The 16,501-nt window shown below is 38.7% G+C and overlaps 1 protein-coding gene across 1 annotated transcript in view; it reads right to left on the bottom strand.

The window, feature by feature from the left end:
• Positions 1-16,501, bottom strand: part of LOC114461731 (neurocan core protein-like) — a 140,298-nt gene that overhangs the window by 6,921 nt on the left and 116,876 nt on the right. Inside the window, 1 exon segment of the mRNA XM_028444029.1 lies at positions 2,201-2,383. Coding sequence (XP_028299830.1) covers positions 2,201-2,383 — 183 coding nt within the window.

The raw sequence follows: 16,501 nt of genomic DNA on the forward strand, positions 1-16,501 counted from the left end.
TCTGGTGACATTTACTGGAGATTGTTTTAGCTTATTACAGCTTCTGAGACTGGAGTGGTGGAATAGTTGGTGAGCAAAGTCAACCTACTCTGCAACTAATGATTACTGGCCGATTTTTGGTGCAGATAATGGTGACGCAACATCACATGGGCGCGCACGCGTCAGTCACGTGTAGGGATGCACAACGTTAACCGGGTTCGTTTGGGAATCAGTTCTTTGTCAAACGACTCTTTGGAATCGCTAACAAAAAGCCTTTTACGATTCTGCTATCCATTCTTCCCGGGCTGCGCCGCCACTGTAAACAAACGTACCCCACAACCAAATTTGCGATGACATCACACACACAAGCTGCTGCATTTCACAAAGAATTACCTGTAATTCCTGCAAGAGGGATCTGTGCGCCAAAGGCGGTAACAACCAATATGTCCAAACATTTGGCCACACAAACACAACATGTCCTTTTACTCAAGTAATGCCGTGTCTTTGACGTACTTAGCAGCACCAGTGCTAGCACAGCAGGTAAAATGAAACAACTCTCTGCCACTGGCTCTACGCTGCACTAACTATCGACTCCTTTTAAATGCAGCTTTTATACAGACAAGCTTTTAATTAACCATTTTTATGAACTTGGCGTTAACATTGTATTTTCTTTCTCCTTATTTTGAAGGAATGTTTTGTATTGTACCTTTGTAAATCACTGTTTATTTTAATTTGTGAAGTACAGTGTTTTTACTGTAAAACATTTTGTGATTTCTATTTATGAATGGTGCTATGTAAATAAAATTTACTTACTTAATGATAAAAATGAGGTTAATTTATTATCTTAAGCCAATAGCCGCTTAACTTGTGGACTCATTTTACTCATTTGAGTCTTGTTTATTCTCAGCGGTGAATAACTAAGATTTATATTAATAAACCTGATATTTATTTTATAAACCATGTTGTATTCTTTTCTGTTTTCATGTAATACTTGTTTTTCAGCCCATTTGGAAATTGATAAGCAGGAATCGATAAAGCACCAGAATCGCTAAATCTTCATCAATATACATCCCTAGTCACGTGTCTCATGTTTGTCCACATTGAAATGGTCTATTAGTCACAACAATAATACAACCCTGTGCAAATAAAAAACTAACTACAGCACAGTTTCCATTAATTATGTCTACATTTGAAACTGATTTAATTTAATCACAAAGCTTCTTTTTTGTATTTGTATTGATTTATGATCTAAATGTTCATAAGAGTGAAGGGATAACCTTTTTAAGTGATTAGATAGAAGTCAAAGAGGGAAAGTTTATTCAGGACTCCAAATCATAGTGATAAAAACTGAAAGTAGCTGCTCTGTTGGACACTGTAGACTAGAGGTGTTGATATATCGCGATATTACGTCGCACAATCCTCGGATCGATTCAAAATGCATCTATATCAGTTTTAAGAAATTTATTTTTATTTATTTATTTTTTTAAATACTTTTATTTAACCAGGAAAGTCTTTTCCACTGCAGGAGACATTGTAACTGCACAAAGAAGTGCACTGAAACCTGGGCATGTTGACCCGCTTGTGTTTTTTTCAATAAAATCTAAAAAGAAAGTACTAACTTTCTGCATTTATTTGTTGTTCTAGGCATATACCTTAGTTAAGTTGCACTAAAGTCAAAGTTGGTTTAAAAGCCACAGGCAGATTACGTTATTTTTTTTTATTTTAAGTTGTTGGCACATGGCATGTTAAAGCCAATGTTTTTGAGTGTAAAATATATTTCATACAGAATGTTCTAATGAAGGTGTAAGATTAGTTGTTTAAGTCATATATAAAAAATAATTTAATATTGGGATATACTGCATCGTATCCTATGTATCGGGATACGAATCATATCGTCAGATGCCAGGCAATACACACCACTACTGTAGACACTAAAAACCCATTATCTCCTGCTAGGTCTCAGCAGTTAGAAAAAAATATGCTCTTCATTTTAACTCCTGCTGTTAAATTTCCTTTACATAAAGAAAAAAAAGGAATTAATGCAAATCTATGAATTTGCCTTTTTTTCATCTGAATGAATTTAAATTAACACAGAAAACATGTGTTAAGTGCCACACTGGGAATACGGGAACATTCCTTTTAACCTCAGGCCGTGTGCATGCTGGGAAAAAAAAAAAAAATGAAAATGTAAGTCCGTCATGTGGCGTCGTATGAAACTTACATTTTATGCAGATGATTTTAGGTCTGTCCCACTTGCCGTTGGCGCGACACTTAGCAGTGGGCACGTGGCGCTGCAGGAAGCCCTCAGCACACTGGTAGCGCACCACGGAGTGGATGTCATAGTGGGAACGTTTTCGACCAATTAGGGAGGCATTATCCACAGTGGGAGGTGGTCCACAGAGTACTGTGAAGGAACAGAGCACGAAAAATTATTCATGATGAAAACCCATTTTCTGATCCAACAATACTGGATGACTGTTTCAACCATTCCAGGATCCCATGTGATTTTTACATTCAGATCTGACACACACACATGCACGCACACACGCATATACACTGCAGAATTGCAAGTTTTAGAAACCAAAAAAAACAAAAAAAAACCTTGTAGCAGAGCAGACTTCAGTGTGAACTGAATGTCTGCAGGACATCTGTCTAAGTCAGCAAGTGAGTGGGCGCCTGTCAAAATAACACGGTCTCAGACATACAAAAAAGGAAAAGTGGAGGCAGCAGAGAAAAAAAAGGAAAATCAACACAAGAAGTGGTTGAAGGGGAGATTGATCGTCTGGTCAATAGTCGACACGATGGAAGAGTATCATCTAAAGCTATAAAGTAACTCAAATATACTTAGATTTGAAAAAAAAAAAAAAACTAAAAAGTTTCAAAGGCTTTACTAAAACTAAATAGGAGGAGGAATAAAAACAAGACAACACAGATGAGAATACATAAAAAAGGACTGTTCAGAACAACTCAAGAATGTTTGACCAGAGAGACATGTAAACCCATGTAAATTTGCGAAGGTAAAACAGGGGACGGGACCCAGATAAGCAAACTGCTCCTCTCGTCTCCTTTTTCGGCATGTGCATGTAACCATGTCGGAAATAAACTGAATAAATAAATAAATATATAATAGATGGTTCAATTGTCAAAGAAGCAAAGTTGTTGATGAAAAAAAAAATCTTGCTCAAAACATTACATTGGACGAGGTCAATGTTTCCTAAACTTTTTCAGCTCCAAACAAAAATGTAGTTTTTACAAAATGTAGAAAGTCAAGCTATTAAATCTTGACTCAAATGAGTAGAATGTAGGCCTACATAATTGTAGTTTACATCCTATAGCAGACATCAAAAAATGTTATTTCAAGTTGGAAGGAATACACGATATACAAAAAACTCCCAAAACACAGAAACCGACAGCGAAATGCAACCACTTAAAATAAAATGACCACAAATACACAAAAAGAACCGACACATTACAGAATAGCTCCAAACACACACAAACTGTCAATAAAATTGCACAAAATGACAGGAAAATACAGAGTGACCTCAAAAACGCATAAAACAGAAATGCAGAAAATGACAGAAAAACAGACAAAAATTTTTTTACAAACACACACATAATTACTCCAAAAAACAAGAAATTACGAGACGAAGACAAAACATTTTTAATGCTGACATGAATGTTGATAATAGCCCTCGGATCAGATACACACATCACATTCTTCTGCCCCCCCGCTGTGATAAAGTTGCCCATTCCTGTCCTACAGTTTTAATCATATCAGTTGGAATTTTTAAACTAAATTCCACTGTCTTTTCTGTTTCATAATAGTAATATTAATTATATAACATCAAACCAGTATTGTTATTGCTTCCACATTAGTGTCAGCATCAATAAAGCTCACACTGGTACACACTACACAGATAGACATCTTTACTTCTGCTACACTGTATCGTGATTACAGGACCAATCACAAAAAGGAAAATTAAACATTTTATTTGGAAAAAGTTCCACAGTCCTAATACTGGTGACTCAAAGAAGATCCATCCTAGGCTTTATTTGGCTGATGACCCACAGTTTGACTTGTACGATAAGTGAACAATGAACAGATTTATGCCCCATTACCCTCAGGTGTCATTGATAGACTTCAGAGAGAGAGAGCAGACATGTCAGAGGAGAACTTCCTCGCAGCTTAAAGAATCCCTCTCTAATGTTGCTGTCTTTGTCCAAATACCTCTCAAATCTTGATCTTTCAAAAGCAATGCCTTCACCTCTGATGATAGCTTTTACGCCACATTTACCATCTCATGCATGGTGGGGGGAAAAAAAAAAAAAAAAAAAAAAGGGAGCAGTGAGCACTTCCCAGTTCCCACTCACTTGAGACGAGTATTGACTCAACACAAATGGAAGGCTAAAAGGTAGTTTTCCATTAACACTCTCTAAGACTTACAGCGGATTAGTTTCTACAACAAGTGAGAGTCCACCAAAGGGGGAACACATTCAAATGTTTTCTTCCACGAAGAGAGCCATTAAGAACTATAATTTCACAGGCGACAATTAATGGCCCATTGCCATTGAAGGTAACTTCTGGTTCTGTTTTTTCTCCAGTGACTAGGTACTAGTGGGGACTTTCAAGGTATGATTTCTCACATGTATATGCTGGCAGGGCCAAGTAGGGCTGAGTCAGACCAAATGTTGATGTCCATTTCCCAAGCACACTGATTGGTGCACAAAATGCACACACTGCAAAAATGAGATAAAGCTCCTGCCAATGTTTGAAGTTGGGAGCCTCGGTAATGCTCATTTTAATTTGCCTGGGACAATAGAAGGCAGAAAGGTACTCCACGATGATGAGATGTAGATTTTCCTTAAGTTGGTCACTGACAGACACATCCAATTTGATTCTGCATCATCTCATTAATGCATGTTTAATGTTTAAGCCGCCACTGTTACAGACAATATTGCCACGTTTACATGGGAGATTTAATTCCTCTTTAAAGAGGAATAAAAGTTAATTCCTCTTTAATCTGACCTTGTAAACACAATTCCTAATGCTAATTTAATTCCAAATTAAAGTTAATTCTGAATTAGGTGGCTGATTTATTTCGTTTTTAATTCTGAATTACATACTTCCTCTTTCTTGTAAATAGTTAACACTTAAAGCCACTTTAAGTTAATTCCGGTCGTTTTACGGCAAAAATTTGACGACAAAATCCAACATGGCCACTCGGACTTGAGCTGACATAATAAGTGTTAAAAGACATGGATCTATTGAAAAGAGTGGATGGACGGAGGCATAAACGTGTGGACATTAATAAGTCCATGTGTCCGTGTTAAACACACACTGAGATCAGCAAACGGATCAGGCTTCACCGGGTGGGTGATATCACCAAGTTTATCATTGTAACTCAGAGCTACTATATTTACAAGGGAGCAAATATTTATTCCTGGTTATTGTTTTCCGGAGTTTTACTGGGCTTTATTTATCAGTGATTAGCTCCTCTCTCTCCTCCGCTCTGTGGACCAAAGTGTGCTATTGTTGAGCTGTTGCTTCAATCAAAATAAAGGTGTAAACAGTTCTCATGTGTGGTGTTCTGTGTTATAGCCAACAATAAAAGGTTTGTTGTGTGTTTCTCCCTGTCCAATACGAGCCTTCCCAACCCCCAGACCAAAAGCGGAATAAACTAAAGCCAAATAAACCGGTTTACGCGAAGCAGAACACTTTAATGCCAAATGATTTAATTTGGAATAACTAATTCCGAATTAAAAAACGTCATGTAACCGTGGCCAAGTCTACAATGCATTTGCAACAGTTTTATTGTATAATCAGTTTTTGTCTGTCTTTGTTTCCTGTGTTGTGTGAGGTGTTTATCTTGTATCATTAGAAACTCTTTAAGACTTTTTTCAAAGAATCTAACATCTTCACTAATGCCATACTTCCAAAATACATCTTGCAATGAAACCAATTAAAGCATGAAATGTTGATAATGAAGTTATACATTGTATTTACTATAGACCTGTATACTATATGTTTGCTCATTAGGTCCAGAACCTAACATCCTCCATTCTGCTGTTATCTTAGCTGGGCATGTTTTCTTCCACACATAAATCCAAAGACCTGTAAACAAACAACTGATGTCACAGGGTTTAAGCAAAGGAGGATGCCTGAAAAAATTAGTCCAGCAGCCAGAATGGATCCACATGTGTCTTCAATAGCAAATGTTGCAGGTTATTTTTGGTGCCAGCATGGCAGGGGGTTGTCAGGGAGTGTTGGAGAAAACTGGGAAATGGGATATCTCTGAAAGGTCTTGGAGCTTGATGATCAGCATACGTAAAGCTGGATGACTGCGTGACATGGACATATTTATTGTGAAATTTAATTTAATCATTTTGCTTATCAAGGATTGGTTTGGGATTTTCCTGTGATGGACACTATAGTGAACCATTTGTGCTCAATGGATAGACTCCAGTGCCGTGCAGTCAGGGTAGGCAAGGTAGGCAGTGTCTACCCAAGGGTGAATTGATATATTGATTTGTTTTAATTATAATAAAATAATAAATTATTTATTATTTCTGATAGCCTACAGTATCTATAAGTTTGAAAGTGTGGTGGCTAGTGGACGGGATAACACTACAGTCAGGATGACAGCGCTGGAGACAATAAAGAATTTTTCTTTTGAGGAAAAACGACAGCTTTTAAAAGATGGGAGACCAACACCTGAGCTACCAAACCTTCAGCAAAGGTAAGGTCAGAAAATTGTTCATATGTTCAACAGTGAATGGTAGGATTGGCTTTGTCGATGCTCCTCACTGAGGCTGTTCTGAATTGTCGTCATTTTCTCCGAGTTTTCAACACAAACAACGGATGCGCTGCCGTGTCATGAGATATATCTTGTTGGGAGAGTATGGAATAATTGTTTCTTTAATGGTGTTTTACAATGATGATTTTGTTAGATAGCTAAATGCTTGTTCATGTGAATCTTGTTGGGTTTTTTCTTTTATATTATGAATTTTATATTTTGATAAGCACATTGAGATGACTTTGTTGTAAATCGCGCGATACAAATAAAGTTGAATTGAATTAACACTTGCCAGCAGAAACGTATGAAATTGTCATTGGTGGTCTTGATTTGCAACGTGCCTACCCAGCCCTAGTGGTCATGACACGTCACTGCTAGACTCCCTTAACAATCGATCAAAATCTGGATATAAATACATTTTGACTTTAATGTGTTTAGCTACTCGTTTTCCCCATGCCATAGCTTTACGATCCATTAGAACCAAACCAGTAATAAAAGCCCTTGTACAGTTTTTCTCTACGTTTGGGTTACCTAAGAAAATCCAGACTGATCAAGGCACTAACTTCACATCTAAGTTGTTTGCACAAGTAGTTAAAGAACTGAACATCAAACATAAAAAATCCAGTCCTTATCATCCGGAGTCTCAGGGAGCCTTAGAATGTTTTCATCAAACCCTTAAATCCATGTTGCGCAAATTTTATTTGGAGACTGAAAGAGATTGGGATGAGGGTTTACCTTTGCTTATGTTCGCCATTCGTGAAACGCCACAGGAATCGTTAGGTTTCAGTCCCTGCGATTTGGTATTCGGCCACACGGTGCGTGGTCCTTTGCGCCTCCTTAAAGAGAGGTGGCTGTCTGATTCGCCTCCTACTGAACATAATGTTCTTGATTATGTCAGCTCGTTTCGTGAACGTCTCCACCATGTGTGTAGACTGGCTAAGGAGAATCTTGCACAGGCTCAAGTTAAAATGAAACAGATATGACAAAAAGTCTGTGCTGAGGGATTTTCACCCCGGTGATCAGGTTTTAGTGTTACTACCCCAGCCCGGATCCAGCTTACAATGTCGGCTCACTGGACCATATGTGGTAGAACGTAAAATAAGTGACATGGATTACCTCATAAAAACCCCAGACAGAAAAAGACAGACTCGTGTGTGTTATATAAACATGTTAAAGCATTATCTCGGTCGCGATAACACCCCTACGCCATCGGTCAAAGCCCCTGTGATGTCAGTTGTGAATCGCCCCCGTTATACAAAGTTACAGACGATGGTTTAATGGAGAAAAGTGGGTTAATGCCCATCACTCGTCTGCCAAACTCTGAGATCTTAAATGATTTAGAGTCATTCTTGTCCTATTTGTCAGAGCCTGCTCGAGCTGATGTTACTCAACTAATCAAAGACAATCTAATTCTTTTTTCTGATCACCCCCATCAAACCTCTGTTTTGTTTCAGGATGTTGATGTACAGGGTCATTCCCCCATTAAACAACACTCTTACCAGGTCAACCCAACAAAACGGGCCATAATGAAAAAAGAGGTGAGCAATCTTGTTGAGCACAATTTAGCTATCCCGAGCCTCAGTGCATGGAGCTCCCCCTGTGTTTTGGTTCCAAAACCTGATGGAACAATGCGATTTTGTAACGATTATAGAAAAGTGAATGCTCTCACAAAACCTGATTCTTATCCGTTACCCAGGATGGAGGATTGTGTCGATCGTGTAGGATCTGCTAAATATCTTACAAAGTTAGATCTTTTAAAAGGATATTGGCAGATTCCACTAACTCCCCGTGCAGCTGAAATCTCAGCGTTTGTTACTCCTGACGCTTTTCTACAATATTCAGTGATGCCCTTCGGTTTGAAAAATGCACCTGCTACTTTTCAGCGCCTTGTACATAAAGTACTGGCTGGGGTGGAAAACTGTGGCGTACTTGGATGATATAGTTGCCTATTCATCCAATTGGTCTGACCATAAAAAGACATTGTCAGACATTTTTACTCATTTAGGCCAAGCATCTCTAACGCTTAACTTAGCAAAATGTGAGTTTGGAAAGGGAACTGTGACCTACTTAGGAAAACAGGTAGGTCAGGGCCAGGTTTGCCCTGTTGCAACTAAAGTGCAAGCTATAGTTGAGTTCCCTGCTCCTCAGTCCAAACGTGCCCTTCGTCGTTTTTTAGGTATGTGTGGGTACTACAGAGGATTTTGTAGGAATTTTTCTGAGGTCGTCGCTCCCCTCACTAGCCTTGTTAGCCCTTCGAAAAATTTTGTCTGGACTTCCGTTTGTCAGAATGCCTTTGAGTCAGCCAAAGCCCTCTTGTGCAGCTCGCCCGTTCTCGCGGCACCTAACTTTGAGCGCCCCTTCAAATTATAAGTCGATGCAAGTTTGTGGGGTGCCGGTGCAGTCTTACTTCAGGCTGATACTCAAGAGATTAATCATCCTGTCTGCTACTTTTCAAAGAAATTCAATAAACATCAAACACATTACAGTACAATAGAAAAGGAAGCATTAGCCTTGCTATTAGCATTACAACATTTTGAAGTTTATTTAGGTTCTAGCTCGCAGTCCATCCAAGTTTTTACGGATCATAACCCTCTGGTGTTTCTCTCACAAATGAGGAACTCCAACAATCGTCTTATGCGTTGGTCCCTTCTGTTACAGGACTTTAACATATCGATTCGACACAAGAGAGGCTCAGAAAATGTGCTGGCAGATACGTTGTCCCGATCCTCTTTGAATTAAAACCCTGTCCCATGGTTTTAATTCTTGGGAAAAGGGGGTGTTACTACTGAGGTCGTATATGTGAGTGTGTCTGTCTATGCTGTGTGTGTGTGCTTTGGTGGGTGTGTCTTGTCAGCCTATCATCCGGGATTCATTCCACCTGTGGAGGAGGGGATGGAGTGACGGGTCCCTTCCTGATTGGTCAAACCTCCACAGGCCGACCAGTCAAAGGGGAGGAGACAACGCTACCTGACGGCGCGGCGGGGCAGAGAGAGGCGCATCGTGTCACTCTTCACTGGTCTCAACCATTGGAGCAGACAACAGTCAGGAGTGTGGGACGAGTGTGAGAGACTTTTAAGCGGCCGTATTTTGTTTGTGTTTATTTTGGCTCACAGCTCCCTCCTTTAGTTAATTCTCTTTTGTGTTATAGAAAATTGTGAATAAATAATTGTAAACTTAGTTTTGTCGATGTGTCTGCTTGAGACCAGGGAAAGGTGGCACACGGTCCAGTTCTCCTAGGCTGGGCCGTAACAGGGATAAACAGGTATTTTGGGGATAGTGGTCAGCCTTTCTATTTGATGAATGTTTCTGCTTTAAACAACTCATTAGTACCCCCTGCATCTGCAGACATGACTAATAGACTAGAAATTGGGATGATAGCATTATTTCTTGCAATGCATTACAGTTACCATAGATGTAAATTCCCAGTTTAACAATACAATATTGATTCTATGGATAACGGTACCATATTTTCCAATATCACAAAATCATCCATGATTCAATTTTGATTTGATTCAGGGGTTTTTGATTGTTTTAAGACAATATTTGACAATTGTATTGCTGAAACATTCTAGAGATTTAAATGAAAGTCATTTCAACAAAAGGAGAAAAAAAAATACGTTTCACTCAAAGTTGATCGATGGTTTGACTTTGCATTGATTTGATTGGCTTGTTGCTTAACCGATTGATATATCGATCCAGACTGATGGATCATTACACCCCCAACAAGTTACTATGCATGGATAAGTGTGTAGAGACAGGGCACTCAAGCATGAAGTAATCAAACTAAAAGTGACATTGCCTTCCATGGCACGCACCAATTTAAAAAAAACAAGATTACGCTCCACAAACCGTCAGCAAAATATCAAAATACATTTGCTGCACATTTTGCTGAGCCGTAAGTCGATGTAGATAAGTCTGCCTATGTATCCTGCATGCTAACAGCTGGACCATCTGAGAGATGCGCACACTTTACCGCCACACAGCTCACTGCCAACTGTGAACTGGTTTTTCACTCAATCCTTCTTTTCAGAACACATCTGAAAAATGACAGGTTTATGCGTGTTGTGCAACAGACACATATTGCTGACGGCACTGACAGCAGCGTATCATTTCCCAAAGCACTCCCGCTGTCTGCTGAGTGTCAAGCAGAATTAGATGTCTTCCCTGTGAACATAATAACCCTTCAAAGAAGCTGAATAATTTCATAATATTTGTGTCCCACTGTGGGGAGAAGAAGGAGAGCTCAGAAGAAGACTGTCTGATGTTTTATATTGTCACTGTTACTGAAAGTACAAATATATCCTGTTCTTTAACAATGTTACTCCACAGCAACAATGTTCACATAATAAACCAACCATAACCCTCCCTATTGATAATATGCAAGTCTATTCCAGAGATGGACAACTTCTATCAGAGTGGGGGCCACAATAACAACATTGTCTGACCCGAGGGCCACATTATCAACATTCATGTTAACATTTAGAATAAAGACCAATCTGAGCATTAATACAAGATCAAAGGGTTTTGTCTTTGTAGTCTGTGTGGGTTTTCTTTGTTTTTGAGTTTTTAGACATTTTGAAAATTATTGTCCTTAATTTCTTGTCAACATGGCAACTTTGTGTTGCCTAATGTCATTGAGTGTTGTCATTTTGTGTATTTTTCTGTCATTTTAGGCAATTTCGTGGGCATTTGAGTATCTTTAAGTTTTGTGTATGTTGTTTTTGTACTTATTTTATGTTTAAGTAGTTGTTTAGTGTGTCTTTGTTATCATGTTGTGTACTTTTGCTGTGGTTTTCTGGTGTTTCTTGAGTTTTGTGTGGCATGTTGGGCTTATTGTAACTACCAAACTCATGAATTTGTTTTGGGGACCGTACAAAATTATACCGAGGGCCGCCAGTTGCCTACGTCTGGTCTTTTCTGTTCACCTTTGTGTGGTTTCTCCAGCACAAAGCATGGTTGTTAAACGCTGGGATTAAGACACCTCCCTCATACATTCAAACACATGTGATAGTTTTGGATTTAATGTTTAAAATCAATATTCATTTTGATTGCAAAACCAAAACTGAAAATAGGTACTTATTTTGTAAAAAAACAACTATCACCCACAGACAAACTCACATAACCCCAAAATAAAAGAAAATGAGTCACTAAACAGGAGATAATTACATGCTTGGATAAGTTCATTAAATAAATGTATTTGTACTCCATAAACTAATATTCTTTTCCCCATTACCTAAACCAAACACACACAAAGCTGTTGAGCCTCCTGGAGACAAACATTCAACCCACCAGAGACACTTGAACCTCCTCTCTTTATAGACTTCTGCCCAGCTGATCCTCATCAGCTCTGAGCTCAGTGCAACAACTCACAGATGTCACCAATGACTCTAACGAGCCCGAAGCGCACCTAAGATACTTAAACACCGAAAAACTAAAAGAAAGAAAGTGAAATCCACACATTTGAACCTTTAAACCCATAACAGTCATGTAAAAGAATATTTTAGCCTCATCGTTCATGATTGTTTGTGCTTATCGTGGCCCGCTGTGTGTTTTGTTACTGATTAAAAAAAATTATATCAGTTCTCTAGTGCAGTGTCAAGTACAAAGTAAACCCATTCAAGTATTAACATGATAGGGTTAGGGTCATTGTAGTTGATCTGACACTGCATTTTATATTATCCAGAACAAAAGCAAAGTCTACTTGTGGTTTACCATGAAAAACATTGTCAAATACAATACATTTGGTACTCTCAAGGACATTTATCATCAAACAGCTGTGTGTAAACACAAATAAATATATAGATTTAAAATCAAATGATAAACAAGCTTAATTTCATGAATTTATTCTTGAATATTCAATCATTATTTAATATTTTAATATAAAAAATACAATAAAGAAAATCAGCTACACTAAAAGCTGATATTCGGAAAATGAAAAGAGAGAGAGAGAAAATTAAAAAGCTCTCCCTAAACAGCTCCACTTCCTCCCCCTGCCTCTGCCAATCTACCAGAAGCCACGCCTCTACTTTTGTGCACGTGCAATGTGGGACATAACAACGTTTAACACTCCAACACGTGTAGTATTGTTTTTCACTAATAAAACAGTTACGGTAGTTTGATTAAAACATGTTTATTACCTGTCCATGAGAAATGTCGCCAAATCAGGGTCTGTTCGAAATCTTTTTAAAAGCCAGTCCCTCCACCTTTGAAAAGCTACCTTTGCTTTTTGAAACTGAACCAAAACGGCTCGAACCAATCATGAGGGGCAACTAGCGCATGCGCGGTTTCAGGGAGAGGAACTCGCTGGGCTATTAGCATAGCTCTGAATCAAACTAGAAAGATGGTGACGCAGGAGGAATGTTAACGTCCGGCCTTGTTTTTGTGCACAGTTTACGCACGTGCATTCACTTTGATTGACAGTCTCCACTACAGGAAGTGGAAGCCTATTGGCTGGGCAATCACGGCGCGATTTTAGATTTGTATAGGGGTCTATAGGACAAAGGCGGGACTTAATTACATTGACGTATATGAAGGACCACTGGCAGTAGACCATAGTAAAAGACTAGTTAGGTATTTTTTTGCATTTCAAAAGAACGATAAATATACATAGATTTCTCAGAAACTCTGGACATTAGCTTTAAAGCGGACTTTAAATAGGAACAAATGCATCTATTTTGAAAAAGTAATACATCAAAAAGAGTATTTTGAAAATTAGCTAAATTTAAAAAATAATGAGCCTAATGAGCTTTAAATTAATTTCAGCACTTTTCTTCATGTGTGACAGAATCTAAACACATTGGCCCTCATTTATCAACCGTTAGTATGTTCAGATCTGAACACTGTTCACTTCCTCCATTATTCTCTTCCACAGAACGTTTAAAATGAGCTCCTTTAATTCCAGTTTTCACACTAAAAAAAAACACATCTTCGCGTGTCTTCACCTCACCTGTGAGGATGATTTTCATCACCTTGCCAATGTTTTTTTTTTCATTTCAGTGGGCGGGCCCTCCGAACCAGGAACATTTGTTAACGACAATCAAATTGATCAAGACTGGTCAAAAACGAATGTTTCATAAAATCCACCCTGGACCTGTCGTACGACCAAATGTGCTCAGATTTGCATCCGTTTTCATGCAAGGTTGATAAATGAGGGCCATTTAGAGTGATTATCAGCAGCTTTATTTATAGCAGCACATTTCACCTCCACAAATAATCCACCACCTTTTGAAGGTGTGGATTTTTTTATTTTTTTTTTCCTTTTTGCTGGGCTGTATTAATCTGTGTTTCTGTACGCTGTTACCGTCCTCTGCTGTAAAGCCTAACTGTTCTTAATGTTTTCATTGAGTAAAAATACACTTTGAGTTATTGAATTGATTAGAATCATTTCTTGTTGACATTGTTTTTTGTTAGTTCTGCCGTACTCACTGCCGCTTCATCCAATGGCAGCTGTTCATGTTACTGTTACAGTATTACTGCTCGGAGCGAAGCATTCTTGTGGCTTGTTTGTGAATCGTGTGAGCCACGCTTCTCAGGGACTGGTGGGCCGCACATCTGAGGTGTATTCCAGAAAGGAAGTTCAACAAACTCTGAGTCTATCCATAAACTCTGAGTCAACATACCCCGCGATGAGAAACTCTGGGTATCTGATTCCATTACATTACAAAGTGGGTCAATCAACTCTGAGTATGTAAACCGTGGGTTACTTACGTGCATGAGCGCGATAAAAAACATCATTAATTGAGCAAAGTTCACATCTCATTTCTACTGATTTTGAATGTAATGTAGTCGCCAGTCCATAAAAGACTTCCTAAAAAAAAAGACTGAGCTTGAATTCGAATCCACGACCCTATGCTCCCAAGGGTGCCTGCATACCCGCTGCACCACAGTAACCATAGAGATGAGTGCGTACAATATGATTGAATCCTGGCGGCGCCACTGCTCTGAGTGGCTATTGTTAAAGCTGCTATCCAGAGTTTCTGAGAAACGTCTCGATGTCCCGCCCTAAACAGCTCCACTTCCTCCCACTGCCTCTGCCAATTTACCAGAAGCCACGCCTCTACTTTTGTGCACGCATATCGCGGAACATAACAAGGTCGCATCGTGTCACATTGATATAGATCTATTTGATTGACAGTCTCAAAAACAGTAAGTCAAAGCCTATTGGCGATCGTTTCCATTTGTATATGGGTTGATAGGAGGAGGGACTTATATACATTAATGTATATGAATGACCACCGGCAGTAGACCATAGTAAAAGACTAGTTTTGCATTTTTTTTTCGCATTTTAAAAGAATGATACATAAACATAGATTTCTCAGAAACTCCAGATATCAGCTTTAAGTACAACGCGGACACAAAATCACCAAAAGCAGAATTAAATTAAACTTAGGACAACCAGATTGACACACACAGGTTAGCAGACCTGCAGACTTATAGTGGATGTAGTAGATTAAATGAAATATATTTAAAAAGGGAACAAAAACTAAATATTTGCAGTGCAAAAACATTCAGATCTCCTGAAACTAGACTGTATTGACTGAGCGCACCCCCCCAAAACCCGCAAACCCCATTACAGAATGGCATCCAAAGCAATTTGAGCTTCAGTTGGATCTAACATGGATCAATGAGCCTTGGCTGCACAAGATCATTCAGCTGGTTCACAGCTTTCCATTCCCTCAATCACTTTTGATGAAGTCTGGAACCTAGAAACACCCCCAAAAACTGCACTTTAGCTTTGATTAAGACATTAAGCATCGAGCCCTGCAGTTCCCCTACATCTAACAGCAATAGATGTATATAATAGACTTTTCATACAGTGTTTTTTTACTGATGACATCTTGTGATCGCTGATCAGTGCATTTAAAGGCACAGAATTAAGTGATTATATAGTATTTTTTTGGTCTCATCAGATGTTTTTCAGATTTAAATCCCCACCGTCCATACAATCGTGGCACCCCAAGGCCAATCGCGTTTTCTGATCAGTTTGTTTGACGAGAACAGAAACAGATCACATGTTAATGATTAACCAGGTGGAGAAACCCAACGTGGCGCTGACAAACTCTTCTGATTAAACTGCACAGTACAAAGGGTTAGTCTGAGTAGAGGAAGGATAGGATTGAAAGTGGGGAATAGATGAAAATTGCTGGTGATTGTAAGTGACTGATTATGGTTGAAGGTGGGCTTGATCTTGGGGACTCGTGACTTTGTGCATTGAATTTGGGTCAAATGTTGAGATGAAGAAGGAAATTGATTTCTTTTCATACCAGAGCAGACCAGGAGGCAACATGACTGTTATACAAAGCTTTAAATGTCCCCTGGGCTGAAACGGAGATACAGCGTTTTCATTCTTAAAAGACAGTAGAAGATTTTATATAAGAGGCACATGGTGGGATACACGTCACGACACATAACCGCAGTTTCCCTTTTTACTTGTTATCATCTACAAGTTCCTAAAAAACCAACACAAGTAATGTATTATCAAAGTTCTTATCCTTCCAAAAACAAGTCTAATGTCTTAATGTCTGATTACGATTGTAAAGGTATGAATTTAAATAATCAAATTATGGATTGCCAACAATCCCTTTGTATCACGTGTCAAACTCAAGTACCAGGGGCCAAATCTGGTCCTTTAGAGCATCCAATTTGGCCCACAGGAGAAAGTAAAAATGATGGAGAAAACATGAATCATTCTGTAATTTATCAACTAATTCAGATGTAGAAATCTCAGC

This window comes from Gouania willdenowi, chromosome 4 (genome assembly GCF_900634775.1).
Source record: "Gouania willdenowi chromosome 4, fGouWil2.1, whole genome shotgun sequence".
Classification (NCBI taxonomy): domain Eukaryota; kingdom Metazoa; phylum Chordata; class Actinopteri; order Blenniiformes; family Gobiesocidae; genus Gouania; species Gouania willdenowi.